Below are 17,877 nucleotides of genomic sequence, written 5' to 3'. Positions count from 1 at the left end.
ATTTGTTCCGGTCCGTGACCATTATACCCCGAAACATCTGAAATTATTCAAGATCAGCCAGGTAGATCTTCGGCTTTCGTCACGCCGGTTTCTAGATTCTTTCGCGAGCGATCACATATATGTATAGTAAATGGCGTATACATTTACGAATATAAACATAAATAAGATGAACATACATATATTACATATTATTATATATTATATGCAGCTACATATATAATTTTACTAATTAAACAAAATGACATATAAATTAAAAATTAATATCAGATGATAGAATAAAATAAATCATGAAATATATGTATAGATTAAAGTATAAAGTAAAACAAAAATTTTATGGAAGGATGTAAATAGAATTCTGACTAAAACAGTTGCTTCTCATTTTAAGATTAAGTACCAAAAATAAAATAAAATTTCAGATTAACGTCTTTGAACTTTTTTAAGACACTAGTTAAGATAAGATCGCGCTTTTAACTTACTCGTTTATATATCATAAGTCATTCTCGTTACAGTAAAAGGCTAACATTGTATTCATGCGCGAGGTACGTCAGATAAGACATGTCAGAACGCAATCTTCTTCTATTATTTATTGGAAACCTTGATACACTCGAGCTTAATCATAAATATTATGAGTCATGATACAACACTATATTTACAGATAATTAATCGAGCAGTCCTGATAATTGGCTTGATGCTCGAAGGACGGAGGGGAGAGGCACAGGGGCTTGGAATCAATGTGGAGCAATGAGAAACGAGGAAAGATGCTGTAATGTTAAATTATACGAAACGCGTAAAGAGGGGAACAACCAGGAGGGGAAATTAATATTTCACACGCGTGTGGTGGCGAAAAATCGCGCGAGGTTCGGCAAATTTCTGAATAAATATTAAGACGAGAACTGAGCTACGCGACTCTTTAGCGGGGCGGTCTCGTAAAATATTATTTAATCCTCGCTGGCCGTACACCCGATGCGATTCCGTGTAATTTTCTTGTATTCCATTCTTTTTCTTCCTATTATATAGGATTCGCACCTTCGATGCTGTGTATGTATAAAGTATATAAACCTAAGCATATTTGCCTGTCATATAATTGATATTCAGTTAAAACCTTAACATATTATTCACGAACATTCAGGAACGAGGAGATTAGGCCGCCAATTAACCTTTAGAGGACGAGCAAGTTTTTTCATGACTTTTTATGATTTTTATTTATAACTTCCATATATGTGTTAAAGTGTTATACTACGAAAAATACGCGACTCCCGTAGAGCTTAAAAATAGACTTCCCGTCCTCTACAGGTTAAATAGATAATTTCGATTTTTGCTCATGCTTCTGGTTGCAGAACAAATATCCATCGATTAACTGCAAAACGATGTGAAGTTATTTGATTTCTAAGAATTATGAGATAGTTTTACTTTTCAATATTGCGTGCAACGATATAATTTGATTATATTTCAATTTAATATATAAAACAATTGCAGAGTAGAATGTATTTTTTTCCTACTTTATGCATATTTTATTTATGTGACTATCTTATTTAGAAATAGATATTTATGTTAATAAAATAAATTTCTTTTATCTCTTATAAAAATATAATTTTTTTGTTGTGAGTGATACTTTGATTGATATTTTAATTGGCAATGTTTATCTGCTCCGTTCGACATTGTTAAGTTATTTTTCCTATTAATTCGTTATTTCACATATTAATCGTTTCATTGAACAATCGAATTGCTAGAAAAACTGTTTTTACGTTCCTGAATATGGCGAGTAATGTCGTGGATAAAGACACACATATAAGTACTGAATCTTATCAACGGCAATTAAGCGTCGTTACTGACGTTACGTTCGTTTTCATCTCTAAACATGCCGCATGAGAGATCGAAGTAAGCAATAAAAAAAAAAAAAGAGAAAAGACACCATGTGTCGATCGCAAGTAAACTGTTAAATTACCGATCGACGCGGTAAAGGTTTGAAGTCTTTATTTTCCGTTGACCGCACATTCGGCACCGAGATCGTGGCAATATCGACGATTTCTACCTCTATTTATCGATGAGCGATAACTCGCTACGGATATCTCACTCGCGACATATACATCAATTGACGAATGAGTATCGATTAACACTTCGTTAAGTAAGAGAAGCGAGAGTATAGCAGCGAATAATTATTTATGTAAAAAAAGCATTCGCACACAAAGGATCGATGAGACTTATTATATCCATGGGAGTCTGAATTATCGACGACTATCAAAATACGTAAGGCACTTTGCACTACTGTGTCAATCCCACGTTTACCTTAAGAAGTTAATAGAGAGAAGAGTAGAGTACATAAAAAATATAAACTCTTCTAAAATTTTTTACAGAATGTTTTTCCGATTCATAAAAAAATTAACTTAATTATTATATATCGCGTTTTACTTGCATCATATATTATCCAATGTCGACTTATCCGTGGCTCGAAGTTCAGTCGTTTATATCGACCATTTCCTATCTTAACGACGCATTCTTATATTATACCGGCGGAGCAGTTTCTTGGCGGCTCCATGCGAAAGATGCGAATACATCGCAATCTGATTGGGATGAAGCAAAAAGAAATAGGCCTCCGCATGCTAGAAATGTAACCCTAGTTGATCCGGCCTTTGTGCGTCATGTAGCTTATACTGTCCGACAGTAATTTTTCTCGCGCTTGCCGTCGCATTCGCGAGCACATGGCTAGTATCGTGCCGGCCATGATGCAGAGGAAGGCACAGCCGAGACCCACTATTGTACTGGCCACTGTCGATCTCAAACATACTCTGTCAGTCGTAGGCTCGCTAAAACCTGCAAGGAAAAAAAAATGCAAATTCAAAAAGATTATAATTGTAATAATAACGTCTTACATAAAATACATTAAACACTTGCTTATGTTTCCTTAATGTTTGTACACTGAGAAAAAAAATTGATTGTACGAACTGTATATAGTTGTTGATTCAATGCTTGATTCAACAATTATTGCACTGAAAAAGGTATAGTTCATTCATGTCGACCATCAAAATTTTTAAATCAAGAATTAGTTAGTTTAACTAATGATTAGTTGAACGTATTAAACTAAATATTTTATATATAGTTAGATGAAGCATATTTTGCGTTTTTCAAAGCAAATTTTTTCCTCAGTGTAAGAGACATTTCAATTTGTTTGACAATTGCTACAATGAATTTATTATTTTTGTTTGCTTATTTTTCGAAGCGTTGAATGTATTTTACATGAGCTAAGATTTGAAATATTTTTATATTTGCAAGCTTTGTTTGTTTCGAATCGGTGCCCGTTATAACGCAACTGTGATAAAAAAGTAGAGTATTTCTCATTGAACGAAGTTGCGATAAATCCACGGCTTGACACGTAATTGTTTTAACAGTAAAAAATTATGTTTGGCATATATATGTAATATCTGCTCTGCTTTACCGCTGCGAGAGTAGTTAGTGGAATTCTGGAACAGTTCCGTGTCCGCCTCGCCTTCCTGAAGAACGCGAAGAGACTGGAAGAGGTTCACGTTCTCCGACAAACTAGTCGCCGGCGTCGTCGGTCCACCGATTTCCGGTACCGATCGTTTTACCACATTCTTCGCGTTTCTCCAGTGGCAAGGTTGGCTCTGAAATACGGGTGAATCGTTGAAATTAAAAATATCTATAACATGAAACTGGAACATCTCACATTTTCGGGCAAAATGTTTTTCAAGAGTATCAATTTTATTGCGAAAATTTAGAAGTAAATGTAAACTCGACGGATTAAATACAGCACTGCACACATAAAAAATATTGAATTTTTTTGCGTGATAAAATAGTATTAAATAATTAAAATATTTTAAATCAAATTTAATAATAAGCGTGGAATAGATTAAATTAATAGTCTTAAATGGATTAAGAGTGGAGTAAAATCTATTGGTAACGCGTTGCACTAAATATTTGGTTACCGGACATCTTCCGTGGCACATGCGAACATCGCATTCGATATATAGAGCCGGCGATCCCGTGAACCTGAAAGTCTTCATGTAAGCAAAGACTTGGGTCTCGAACAGGCCACTCTCCGACCAGGAACCACGAAACCGGCTGATCAGTTTGTCATCCACCGGACATCCATATTGATCGATCAGTTGAATCCTTTTGTTCCCGCCATTATGAGCGTAGCAATCATTTACGACGATATCAAAGCCGTCTACGAAAAAATTGACAAAAATGTTTATATTTATTTGAAAATCATCAGATCACTATCTATAAAAACTTATTGCTTAAAAAATTATAATACAAATTCATAAATTGAAGTAGATTTAAGCAAATTGAGGAAAAATTACTTTAAGAGCGTGACGGATATACAAAATCCAGATAATCGTTTTTAGAGATTTATTATAATTAGGCAAGAAGCGATAATTGGCTTCCATGAAATATGTCATCACAGTAACGAAACCAATTAGTCAAAGGCGGCGAGAGAAGGGTATAAGATATGACGTCGTCCTCTACCTTCTGACATAGATTCGCGTAGCGTAAGTGATGTAGACGTAAATACAGAAGCTTGACTCGTTAAAGTACAGACATCTGTCGTTACGTCGAAGCATACACATTTTCATATCTTCTCGCCAGCATTTCCGCATCTTTCGCAAATTACCGAGCTTGGACTGACTAGCCGACTGACAAAGTCTTCTGCTGTTTATTTTATACCGTTATCGCTGTCGAATGATAGCTCGGTGGAATCGGACGTCGTATGATTAGACCAGGCGTCGAAGTAAGAAAAAAGGTACACGAAAATGGGTACTGTGAATGATTTGCGGGAACGTTAACAATTGTGAATGATTTGCAGGAATATTTATTTTTCGCTTCCCTATTATAGACTTTTTGTCGTGGAGGTTCGTTTCTGAATACACAATTATCGTAACAGTCCTTTAGTATTTTATAGTTTGTATTTATGTTCCAGTTTATGTTTTACATAAACAAAAATTAGATTCACGATTAAACTTTTAAAAACGGTTCTAAGCAAGTAATAAAATTAATACATTACATGTGCAAAAACAAAAGTGATACATGTATAATCTAATTGATTTGTTATATATACTAAGACTTTAATGAGCCAACAAGGCAGTAATCAAGTATTTAACTTACGCTACTGTTTTTTTATATTTTCCATTGTCTTTTGTTTGTTTGTCTAAACGTTGTGAACCTATGTAGCAGGTCGGATCCATTAAGCGTTTTAGCGATTTACGCGTGGCAAAGCTGCAGTTAAGCTGTGCGTATACGAGGCTTACCGTATTTGCTGCGCATGTAGATAATGAGAGTCAGGGGATCGCCGACGCGGACTGGTCCAGCCACTCTAGTTCCAGTGGTCCCGTAACCGTATCTGATTTCCATGTAGCACTCCGGAGGCTGCAGGGTGAAGACTACGGGATTTCCCGTGGCGACCCTGGAAGAAGGTGGGTGCGTAAGAGGCAGGAAGAATGCGTATCCGTTATCTCTCGCGAGCAGTACGGCCTACTTCGCGCCGACAGGATAGCACAGATGTTAGACATTATCGTAGATATTATGTAAACGCCTCGCGCGCGGGCGAAACGTTCCATCGGAGCCGGAGCGTAATCGGAGGTTTCAGCCGACGGATCATGTCGTGTTTCTCTCGCGTGCATTACGAAAACGAGCTTCGAGCCTCTGATCGATATGACCCTTCGTACTGTTTCTACGCTCGAGGCCTCCCCCCCCCATCTCGAGACGTTTCGATATAGCCATTATCGGCAATTTATTTCAAAAGTAAAAAGATCCGACACTCACTCGACATCGAGAAAGGGAAACGTCACCGTCTTCCAAAAGTCGTAGCCGTACTCGCAAGTCACCTTGAAGTGTTCGTCGAATTCCTCTTCTATCAATGGGTTGTACTGCACCGTGACCGTATTCCACATGAGATTTTTCTGGAAAGACAAGAGCGCGTTGTCGTTGAGTCTTATTTCTCACGTGATTCCCAGCCGTAATAATAGCCGTGTTCCTACGTTCCCGCGCGTTCCGCGCGCGATATGACATCTAATCTACTCTAATTATCGAGATTAAAAATAAGCCGCCGCGCCGTGCCTTCTCATTTTTCCCCTGCGCCGTTAATCATTATTATTCCTTGTCGACCGGCGCGGCTCACGCTAAAGTAACGATCCGTCATTCTCCGCGACGCGCTCGCGCTCGTCTATTTTACGTACCGTCGGATTCTTCCTGCTGTCCTGATGATGAGTGTTCTCGCCGAGGGTGCCGCATCGATTCAGCTGAATGTAGAACTCATAGTAGTCGCGGCCCGTCCCATTAACGTACATGCAATCGGGATCGTACGAGTAGCCTGCAATTAAAAGCGATTATTCTTGTTCATCTGGAACGCGGCCGTCTATGATACGGCCACGTAAGGCATCGAATATCAACCGATATCTCGTTTATCAAACAATCTTCCCCGCGGCGTTTCGACCGCGCGAGTCGCGTTGTGCGAAGAATAGGCGGACGTTGATGTATTTTCAACGCGAGCAAATGGCGCGTAAGTGAGGAAATGCCAAGTGCACTCGTTAGCGCCGGTGCCGGTGTTAGAAAGTCGAGGATCGGAGTAGTCCAAGTTTTTAGTCATCCTGCTGGATTCAATCAGGAGCCTCGGTATTTTACGAAGCTCCTGCTACATCCGCGTTCGTACAAAGGCGATTAGTTTATTATTAAAATGTTGATTAACGGGGCTCATTATCGAGCAACGAGAAAATCACGGATTAGCAGAATCGACATTGAACAGGTGCGAGGTTCAAGAAGAGGTCGCCTCATCGAGTGATTTGTGAAGAAGTCACTTTGCGATTATGGCAGTTTTTACCGATGCATCGCGTCCACTGCCAGAAGGCACGGCCGCGGTACACTTCTTAAATAACGGAAGTATCTTACTAGAACGGACAGATGGACTTACGACGGCGAAAGAAAAATTCTGGCGCGGTCGATGTGGACGACCGCTGCGCCGATCGTTTTACGATAATTTCCGTCATTACCTCGTTAGCGCGGACGTATGCTCGTCTCACTGTCTGCCGAGGTAATTGCGGATACCAGCGATGCAGCCAGTTATGCAGCCACATATTTTAGGTGGAATATTATGTCGAGTCTCTTGACCAGAATAGAGAGTGTAGCAACATAACTCTCAGCGCCATGATTTTTTTGACACCGCGCAATTTTCATAATTTGCATCATATATTTACATAAATCTTGTGCCAAATGTAGTCAATGTTTAAACTTTAGTTTCAACATTGTTCGACTACTTGTATACATGATTTAAATCACAAAAATATAATAGTTCATCAATGAATAAAAATAAAAAGATTTCTGAATAATAGCACGATAGTAATTATAAATCTGCATTAATAAGTTATTAATCGCTATCATTACAATAATTTTACCTGCTGAGTACAAGAGGCCAGCGAAGGATCCGTTGAATCCGATCCTGATTTTCATGTAGTCATCCTGACATTCCGCCTCGATATCTAAAATATATAAGATTTAATTAATAATTACGCAACAGTATGTTGATTAAAAGAATTTTATATACATTTTTTTCATACACTTTTTCTTCAGTCCGCGTTTTTCGCGATTAAATCTACATTCCGTTGTTTTATATTTCATTATAAGCGTAATTATGTCGATTCATCAGCGCGATAAACTCTCTATTTACATTTTCTTGTATTTACGAAATCAAGAAGGTCTAGGTGGAATCTCTGATGTCGAAAGAGAAATGGAAAACTGTGTATTCGGATATACGAATTAGCGAGGAAAATTGACGTGTTGCGCCTACCACTATGCCTACATTTATTAAAAATTGATTTTTGGATGATAAATTAAGCAATTATTGAAAAAGAACAATGGCTAATTATATGCATTATAAGATAAAATAATTTGTCAAATAATTTGTCAAATAATTTAAATGTATTTAAACATTCTGTATATTACGATTGATGACACAGTCAGCACGAGTAAATTAAAGTATTTGTAGCCACAAAGATCGATTGCATTTGTGGAAACACAATCAGTAATTCTCTTTCGCAAAAAAAAAAAACTTTCTCGGACAGAAAGGATTCTCAGAGGATAGCGCAAACAGCGGTACCATATCGGGCCCCCGGTAATTGTCACTTCGAAACGGAGAATCAATCACAGAAGATGGAAACGTGTCGATCGGTCATCGCGTGGGCGTGCGTTCGCGGCCAGGGATAGCCTGTCGTCACTCGCGTGTAGAAACCGGGCGCGGAAAATCGCAGATTCGCGGATAGGAGCGAGTGGAAAACCGGTCGTCGATGACGAGTGAAAGTAAGTTAGGGGTCCCGTATAGGCGCTCTTCGTCGTAAGAAGCCGTTTCCACTGTATATAGCAACGCAACCGCAAAGCGGAATGGAGATTGATGGAGGATGAAGATAGTTACGCTCGAGGTGTCGGCCGATGATACAACCTTTTCGTTTCGTGACCCATGCACGCTCATCCCACGCACACCGTCATCGTAGGACGCACGGCATCCTGGCATGACACTTAAATATATTATGTTTGACGGGCGTTATATTTGCTTATCAAAATAAGATTGCAAAAGTGCTTAATTTCGCCGTATTTCTTTCTCTAAAGCAAAACTTTCTATAAAAATGGTATAAATTTTTTATAGTAATTTTGAAATCGGCTGCCATAAGTTATTAATAGTTAAATTATTAGAAGTTATTAGTAGTTAAAAATTAATAGATCAGCTTCGATTCGACTAGGTAAACAAAAAAGACTTGACACGCGCTATCATAGGCTTGTGGAAAAATAATAAAAGGTAGTGATGAGAAGATAGTTACACCGGAGGCGCATGCCGATGATACAACCGTTCCGTTTCACCCTCGTCCTACGCATCGCGAGTGTGCCGAGCGCATTTTCGAGCGGCGTACGTATACGTACGTACACGCACGTATACGCGCGCGCTTATTAGAATTGCGGATACGTGCTTTGTGTTCATCGTCCGGCAAAACTCTGTCAGTGGGCAGACAATGGGAAGAGTTGAGCAACGCCGATATTTGCTCGGACGTGCCGAGAGCGGTCACGGAGAGACGCCGGAGGATATCGTTGAGTTCCTTTAAGGCTTCGCTGTTGCTAACACGCAAATGTTCAATTTTTGATGCCAGTATTTCTATTTACCGGTGCGAATCTCCAAATTGGAATCCAGAAATCGTTTTAAGGAGTGTTACGGGGTAAAAAAAAACACGTGGATCGCGTGTTAGAAGTAAAGGGGAAAGAGATAGCAGGAGGACTGGACTTCGAACCCCGATACGAGGACGTCATGAGAATCGAGCGTTGCCGAGGAGGATACATTAAACCTAATGGGCTCTCTTTCGCGTAATTGACGATACCGCGGGTGGCCTCAAGTTCCCGCAGAGAACGAGCGGCTCGACTTTACGACTTCATTGAACCAGCGAGCTTCATAGGACGGGCGTAGCATTCGTCATTGCCAATGGCAGGCTCATCCGAATGTTTTAGGAAATTTACCGTAGCAATGCGATCATCGATCGTCCCGTCGCGTCGCGTCGTCTCGAAGGGTATTTCGCTATATCGATATTTTAAAAAATGTTATCTGGTTGATTGTACGGTCGATTTTTCTTAATAAAATTTTTCTTAAATACGCGTAGAGATTTATCAGAGCGAAGTAGAGCGAAGCAAAATGTGGATCATTTAATCCTTTTCGATATCTGCGCTGCAGAAAAAGTCATTGTAATGAAAGGAAAAACCCTGTAATGCCCTATATATAAGCTTACGTAATAATTATAATTTTACGATTCTAATATTGATTCTCTATGAAGTTCATGAATAATAGATGATCGTATCTTCATCCCACGTGAATAATAGGTATCGGTGAAGCAAATTGCCGTATAATGATTTAGTTAAGAAACATGAAACGATTAATTGCAGACAGCAAAAATACAGAAAGTGGTGTAATAGACGCTTCGTTCTGGTCGAACGAGCGGGGGAGAACGACGTGTGTCGTTAAAGCATTTTTCTCACAACTCGGTTCCCAGGATGATCGTAATTTTCTGCAAAATGCAATTAAAAGGGTTCGCGAAGGGAGGGCTTGATAGCGACCATCAGCGATTCCATCCCGTAAATATTATTTATTTACATTACGACGAAACACGCTGTAATTTTCTCCAGGAGAGTATCAGGCAGCGATGCCTGCTATGTTGATTACTCGCCATATGCACGAATAGCGAGTGTTCAGACGTTCACAATAAACTTTGAGGTTTCAGAAAAATCACATCGCAGCGAATGAGCGTAACACATACACGCCGTAGGAGATTATACGCGCGCGTAGGAAATTAAATTTATTTTCACAGGACATTGTGTGTCTGTTATTCTTCCGTAACGGGACACCGCGTCGGCGCTATTAATGTCTTGTTCCACTGGCATTAATTACTATTGCGCACCCGCTACGCGAAATTAAAACTGAAGCATCGGCCAACTAGAATTTTAATGAGTCATTGATTAAGCCTTCGCGATCGTAGGGGCACTTTATTCGAACAGGAAAGAAAATTCATTGTAAAGTCAATTTAGAGGTAATAACCCCGTTGCTGAATCATAAAATTGCGATCGTGTAAATTTGTTATTTCCTACATATGGCATTTGATTGCGTTTCCAGCGCGACGCAGATTAGACGGAAAATCGATCGCCAAAAGCGAATAGTGCGAAAAGAAATTGCAAAGTAATAATAACTGTAGCTCAAAAGATCTCGCTGTACATAAATTATAGCGTATTATACGTATTCGAGATAGCATTAAATCATTCACAGAATTCCCGCGGACTCGACGACATAACTTCACGTCATCGTACGCGCCGGCACGAGAAGGAAAAGAAAAATAACATAACGGCCGCTCATAAATATCATTTTCATTGCGACGCGGCGTCGCAATTTTCTCGCAGAAAAACCGATGCCAGAAACGAGCTGTCGTCGATTACCGACGCCATAACATATACGCGCCGAGATATCTGCGCGGGCCCGTGTGATGCTCGAGTTTCCACGAGGCAATCGCGCGATCCAGATGCGGATAATGATGATCGCGCGGGATGATGATGACGGTCCTCGACGGTCCGAGCCGATGACGACGATGACGATTGCAGATGCCATCTCGGAGGAGCATCGTATACAGGCTGCACAGGCACACAAGGTGGTGTATCTCTCTGCCTCCGTACCCTCGATGTCAGGAGCATCGTACGACTTTCCGACACCGTTTTAATTGCCTCCTCTCTAACGGTAGCCATTCGCCATCGCACTCTGAATTCCCGGGCGCGCTAAGGCCGGGGACCGAGATGGACGGATACATCGCGCGCGGTGCACGACTGCGATACTTCCAAGTCGATCGACCGAGACACCGGAGGGAAGTACTTTTGTCCTATATATGACGCGCGCTATCCTCGGGCTTCAACCTCCTGCCGGACAATGGAGAGAAAAATAACGACATGCTAAAGCGACGACACCGGTCTTTCCTCCGAGGCACACTGACCCACCAGACCGATACCGTAGACGCTTTTTGTCGGCGCTTTTATTCGGACGGGAAATAGCGGATCCCCGTTTACGCCCGGTGTAGCCGTTAGTCCCATCCTCTTGCTCTAAATACACTCCCCTATATCAAGTGTGCTCTTTTTCTTGTGTAGACGCAATAATGTAATCGCGAGTTAAATTGAGTCGATAATCCATTATCGACTAAATATAGATTCCTGTTGGCTCTGGAGCGAAATAATCAATACCCTTTCGTAACGTATTTCCGCTGAATTAGCGTCTTGATGCAAGGCCGCCATTACAGCTACTTACAAACCAGGAAATTTCTATTAGCTCGAGAGATTGTGCAGACTGAAGAGTAATTGCCTTGTATTGTGTACTCACTTGATTTATATTTAATTTACCTTACCGAAAACGCATGCACGGACTGTCGAGACTACTAATTACCGCACTTACGAGAAACCGTTTATTTTAATATCATCATCTACACAATAATAATCGAATTGAGCAAAAAGATAAAATAAAGCTGCCTTCGTACTCACGTTGCACTCTCGTCGTGTTGGGCCTGTATCTTCGGTGTTCGCGGTCCCAGGTTTCTGGATGTCTCCTCCAATCCTCGTCGCCGACTACGCCTGTACCTCCGTTTCCAGCGAGGCCCTGCAAGCCTTGGAGAGTTTGAAGAGCCTGAAGATTCGGATTCAACGGTCGAGTCTTCAACGAAGGTACTGGCACGTAAGCGGCACCGTCACCAACGTACACGACCTTTCAGACAAGTACAATAGAAGTATTTTTTATTGATACAATATAGATCATTGTTATTTGTGCTACTTATCATAAATCTAATATGTTATTTCTTTGATAATTGAATACATCTTTAGTTATTCAAGGATTAGTGTTATAATGTTAATACATTCTATAATACTACATACAATTTAATATAACGTTTAATTTAATATTATACAATTCGAGAGAAGAGCTATGATAATTTTAATACGCGAAAAATTGTTTTCTCTAAACTGAATTAAATTAAATTAGTATTACACGCAATGTCCACCAAATTACTCTTACTCAGAATTACATATCTCGCAAAAACGTCGATAATCGATGTTCGACCTTATGTATGATCATTATACCACATATTTCTCGTACCTAGTTACATCATTGTCAGAAAAACGGTTTAGGTTGTGTGTGTTCAGTTTTGATCATTCACGCTAATAACCTCTTCGTCCTCCTCCTATAATAAGCAGCAGCCACCCGTGCCAAATTCTTGTTGCTACTAATGATATTCATACGGGAGCTCGGAAAAGGAATCCGCTAACGAGTCGCAGGTAGTGATTTGCAGGTTCAAAGCCGTTAGCCCGCATATTGCGGTTGGAAGCGAGATTCCAGCAAAATATTCTCGCGTACACACGGCCTCGTGCACGCGCGATCCGGCTATGCAAAACTATCCTGTCGAGCGGGAGCCCTGACCTCTCCTACGTTAACGATCCGATTTAACCCCCAGCCTGTACGGATCGCTACCGCTCGAGCGGTGAGAAAGGGCGAGAAAAAGCGCCGGGGGTCGAGACCAACGACGAAGAGGAGAGATACGCGGAAGAGGGAGGGCATGGCGTCGGCGGAGAGAGTCCAGGGAGGCGAAAAGGGACGGTGGAGAGAGCCCGACGAGGAAGTCTGAAAAACGGACAGCACGAGTAGCGCGTGACTAACGCTTTACGAGCTCATTCCCCTATCCGAGCGTGGGTACCCGAGGTCTTCCATCCGCGTACGGGTGCCGGGCGCAAGAAGAGACGCAAGAAGAACGAATAAGATGACGACGGCGGGGGCGGACGAGGGGGAGGATATTGTACTTTGAGCCGCTTGTCAGCGAGCACGACGCGAGCACGGCAGATAGGTACCTACTCGGGCGAATCGGCCGCGGAGAGGGAGGAAAGGGGAGGATGGGGCACGTGGTTGTTAGTGGTTAACTCGAAGCGACGAAGGAAAAAAGTTGCGAACAGTTTTCCATATGCCGTGACGAAAAAATCGCCATTCCGTTCCGGCCGCCTTCTCGTCTGATTCTCCATCATCTTCTCCTTCTCCTCCTCCTCCTCCTACTTCATTCTTTTTCTCGTCGTTCGCGCTGTTTTTGATGACACGTTTCCACCTGTGGTCTCAACGTCCGATGCGACATAGTTGCCATCCCGCAGATCGCGCAGGGAAATTGCCTCTCTTCACGGATTCCACTTTTGAGGAATTTCAGGAACTCGAGTACGCGATGCTGCCGGGAAACGGAGCGGACCCCCGATGAGCGAAGTGGCGTACGGCGTTTATGGGCCAGTAGAGTAGTTAGGAGATCGTTCCTCTGGCAGAAGAAGCCGGCCCGGCGAGCGCGCTGCCAGCCCGATCTACGTTCCGCGGAAAATGACCGGTGGTCTTTGAATCTTCCGCGGTATCTCATCGGAATGCATTACGGACGATAAGTGCCGATTATCTTCGACTCCTGCTACGCTTAACTACGGCTACTTTGGTATTAACTGTACTGGGCTAGGTAGGAAATGCAATAATACGAAATGCTCCTTCGTGTCGAATGCGCCGCCGATTCGATCTCGCCGGTGCTCATCCTCGCACGACGTCTTCCGTTTTGTGGGCTCCTCTTCCACGAACTTATTAGTTTCCCATTTAACACAAATCTATTTCCGATAACTGTTTTTTTGAAAATTAGCATTCGTTGGAAGCAATTCGAGGTAATATTTGTACGCATTAACATTTGTACGCATCCGGGGATGAGCGCAATTTGACATTGAATCTTGCAGTCTTGCGCATAATAAAAACATTTTCCTTAATGATCATCGACATCCGCGATATAAACTCACGTTTCTTCAAAGAAGAAATACCAAGTTACCGTTTAGGTTTTCTTGTTTTGTTTCACACTAAGAGATGACGTCGGGACGGACGGGAGATTTTTTTCTTGGGTGAATGTTAATTTCTTCCTTGGACTTTATTTGATCAAGTCGCATCGAGATATGCGCATTCGTGCAGTGATTAACGGTAGCGCGGTTAGGGTGTCGAAAGTCATTAGTTGAAGTAAGATCGCTCAGATGACTTAGATAAATGCATCTATCTCTTTAGAATCTTTTCCCAAGATTCAGTTGATTGTCGTTGCTTAGATCGAATTCTATGTAAGCGTGAAGTTAATGCAAAAATTTAATTACATAGTTACATAAAAGAACAAGTACCGAACAAAGATTAATTTTTTTATATTAATTTTGCGCTCTGCAGATGTTATAGATTTTTATTTTTAATGTAATTTTATTTATTTTTACAAAATATGTGCATGGTAAAAAATACGGTAGCCGAGACGATTAAACATTTATTACGTTTACGTCGAATTAGCATTTATGGTTATCGACTAACGATTTTCATAGATATACAGTTTCTATCTCACAGGACGAGACAGCTTTAAGCTATATATACAGTGCACTTCCGTGCGATTAGTCTTCGCTTCTCCAATCGGTACGGACGGAAACGCAGCAGTACGCAGCGCAGATGAAATTGATCTTGTCTCCCGTTTCGCAACGGAACGCTCGTATAGGCTAAATAAACCGCTGGTGCTCTCTCTCGTCTCTCGAGTAATGGGGGCCTTCCCCCGCGGAAAATCACGCGGCACAAGAAGCGATCCATCCGCGCGCAATTTGCGATATAACGAAGGTCGCGCACGGATGTGGCCGCGATACCCTTTCTCTCTATTCTACTGGAAACTGGTTCACATTTTTTCGCGATCGAAATCGATTCCGCTCGAAAACTAGTTTAAAAGCAATCCGCAGATCATCGATAAAGAGCGATTAATCAAAGGAATGGCCTTTATTCTTCTCTCCCCTGGTGCGCTCGCCGTACCGATGCGCCGAGCAACCTTCTGCCCTTCGTTTAGAAAGGGCCTGTGGCATTTTCTACGTGCCACGGGAAGGAGGAAGATTACGGGGATGGAGTAAAACGCGCGCGCCTGTACAATAATTGATTTTTTGTTGCAAAACCGATCTTTCGCGATTTTACTGATATCGATCGCAGTGAAGACAAGAGTCACACGAGGAAAGCAAAGACGATCGACCGCGCCGTCCTCCGTGGATCTTCAGAAAGATTTTTACGGCCTCGATCGAGGACACGCCGGCGATCGAGGCGTCGTCTTTGCTGCGGTTAACTGTCAGCATTTCTCTTTTTTACTCTCTTGAATATCATAGCGGATGCAGAACACCTGCATCTAGGTTTGCCGCATCTAGGTACGGCCTTGCGCGCGAGCATTCGTTAACGAGAAATCACGCAAAACTGAACAGACGGGCAAGTATCATTCTTTCACTTCCTTTTTTTCCCACTCCGATCTCGTAAACTCTTTTTTTTTAATCCACTTTCGAGGAAACCGTTTGTCAATTAAATATAACTGGATGGACGCGATCGTACGGCAGATGAGCATGCACCATGCACCTTTCTTCTTACTTCTCTCACTCTCCTTTTTATTGTCACATACTACGATATTTATTGTCGAAGATCTGTAGAATTCTCGATTAAAGATTTTATTGCTTAATAAAATTTTTTGCTTTGATAACTGATGATATAATAAGTAAAAATATGATGCTAATACACATCAACAAATTAACCATGTTAATATTTGTTTAAAGTAGTGAAATCTTAGAACGTCAAATGCAAAATGTAACTAATACTTCGGGCAATTTAAAGCTGATGGTCAATTTTCTTTATCGGTTTCTCTTTCTTATACGTATGCTGTTTTTTTGGTCAATCAATGCAATACGGGGAAAAAAATAAATATTTCCATAAAGATAACGGAACAAAGAAATAACAGATCGAGGAGAAATCTTCTTGTGCAATATCTATCATGAATTTCAATAAGTAAGTGCGCAACGCGAAACAAATTGGCGATGCGTGACTTACAGCATCGTGGTCGCTGGCCTCGTGAGTTAACGCTTCTCTGGTTTCGTTGTGAGAGGAGGACTCATCCTCGTCGGGTCCCGATCCGCTGCCCGCCCAATAATCCTCGGTGGTGTCGTCGATAACGGACTCTTCGGAATTTCCCTCCACCTCCGCATTTTCGTGACCGGTCGCCTACAGAAAGGAAAATTGTCTCCCATGAAATTCTGTGCCCTTTGCGAGTTATTAGTGTTATTACACGCGCAATATTGCAAGCAAGATATATTTACCTGACACCTCAGCGTGACCACCGTCAGCATCCAGACGCAGATGTATCTACAACAATACACAATTCGTATTAAAATAATGTAGAAAGTTGGCTTGAGAATTGCATAATATAATAAGACGCGTCGCAAGCAACGAAATTTCTGAGGTTGCAAAACCTCTTGAAATATAGATATATAAACTTCCCCTCATTTTAAATGTAGTATTCGGAGTGTATTGTATTAAAGCACTACTCATGAAATGTGACTTGATAGTTACGGTTTCGAACGTAACTCTTTTAAAAACAATTATGGAATAAATTATTGGATCCGCCAAATAATAATCGAGATTAAGCGACCCAACTGGCCAATTTCTATTTATTCGTCTCGCACAACGTTTCGACCCCGATTGGGTCCTTCTCAAGTGAGATTATACAAAATTACGCAACAATATCATTCGTCGCAAGACGTTGCTCCCAAACCACATCATGCGAACGCCACGATATTAAGTGCGTCAAAAGAACAAAATAACAAGTTTCTGAGAGCCGCCAAGCAAATTCCGAAGAGAAAAGGACTATCCATTTTCTCCACTGGCTCGATTCCATGCCATATTCCATGCCATATTCCAGAAACTTGTTATTTTGTTCTTTTGACGCACCTAATATCGTATGGCGTTCGCATGATGTGGTTTGGGCGCAACGTTGCGACGAATGATATCGTTGCGTGATTTTGTACAATCTCACTTGAGAAGGACCCAATCGGGGTCGAAACGTTGTGAGACGAATAAATAGAAATTGGCCAGTTCGGTCGCTTAATCTCGATTATTATTTGTAACTCTTTTACGTCGGCATGGCGATCAAGGACGATTACGCGGAGGCCGTTATACGGAGAAAAGCGCTTACGACAGTAACAGAAGCATCCGCAAAACGCCGAACGGATAAGACGGTCGTAAAAGATATCATGGTCGAAGGAATGCGACTAGGCAAGAAAGAAAAGAATAAATCTCGGATTTAATTACATATATGGAGGGGTTAAAGCCATAGTGGTGTAAGTCCCTTTTTTTAACCTATCGAGTTAAGTTCATAGATGCAGTCTATACACATGCAGATATGTTGAAAAAAGAAGAAAAAAGAAGTTGTCAAAAAAATTGACTTACACCACTATGGTTTTAACCCCTCCATATATAGATAATATGGTATTCGAATAGCACGG

At 41.3% G+C, this 17,877-nt stretch overlaps 1 protein-coding gene across 1 annotated transcript in view; it reads right to left on the bottom strand.

Annotated features, from left to right (window-relative positions):
- Nucleotides 1-360: 360 nt before the first annotated feature.
- The window catches only part of LOC143896288 (uncharacterized), a 72,522-nt gene continuing 55,005 nt past the window's right edge, over nt 361-17,877 (bottom strand). The window contains exons 2-11 of the mRNA XM_077404045.1: nt 16,693-16,738; nt 16,427-16,597; nt 12,049-12,268; nt 7,404-7,487; nt 6,192-6,325; nt 5,779-5,915; nt 5,265-5,419; nt 3,942-4,183; nt 3,434-3,620; nt 361-2,811 (exon numbers count right to left, since the gene is read on the bottom strand). Coding sequence (XP_077260171.1) covers nt 2,615-2,811; nt 3,434-3,620; nt 3,942-4,183; nt 5,265-5,419; nt 5,779-5,915; nt 6,192-6,325; nt 7,404-7,487; nt 12,049-12,268; nt 16,427-16,597; nt 16,693-16,738 — 1,573 coding nt within the window. The 3' untranslated portion in view covers nt 361-2,614. The remainder of the gene's footprint in view (nt 2,812-3,433; nt 3,621-3,941; nt 4,184-5,264; nt 5,420-5,778; nt 5,916-6,191; nt 6,326-7,403; nt 7,488-12,048; nt 12,269-16,426; nt 16,598-16,692; nt 16,739-17,877) is intronic.

The sequence above is a fragment of the Temnothorax americanus genome, unplaced genomic scaffold (genome assembly GCF_048541705.1).
Source record: "Temnothorax americanus isolate GAGA-0224 unplaced genomic scaffold, ASM4854170v1 Scaffold1, whole genome shotgun sequence".
Classification (NCBI taxonomy): domain Eukaryota; kingdom Metazoa; phylum Arthropoda; class Insecta; order Hymenoptera; family Formicidae; genus Temnothorax; species Temnothorax americanus.
The sequence above is the reverse complement of the archived record's forward strand: the minus strand, read 5'-3'. Positions and strand labels throughout refer to the sequence as shown.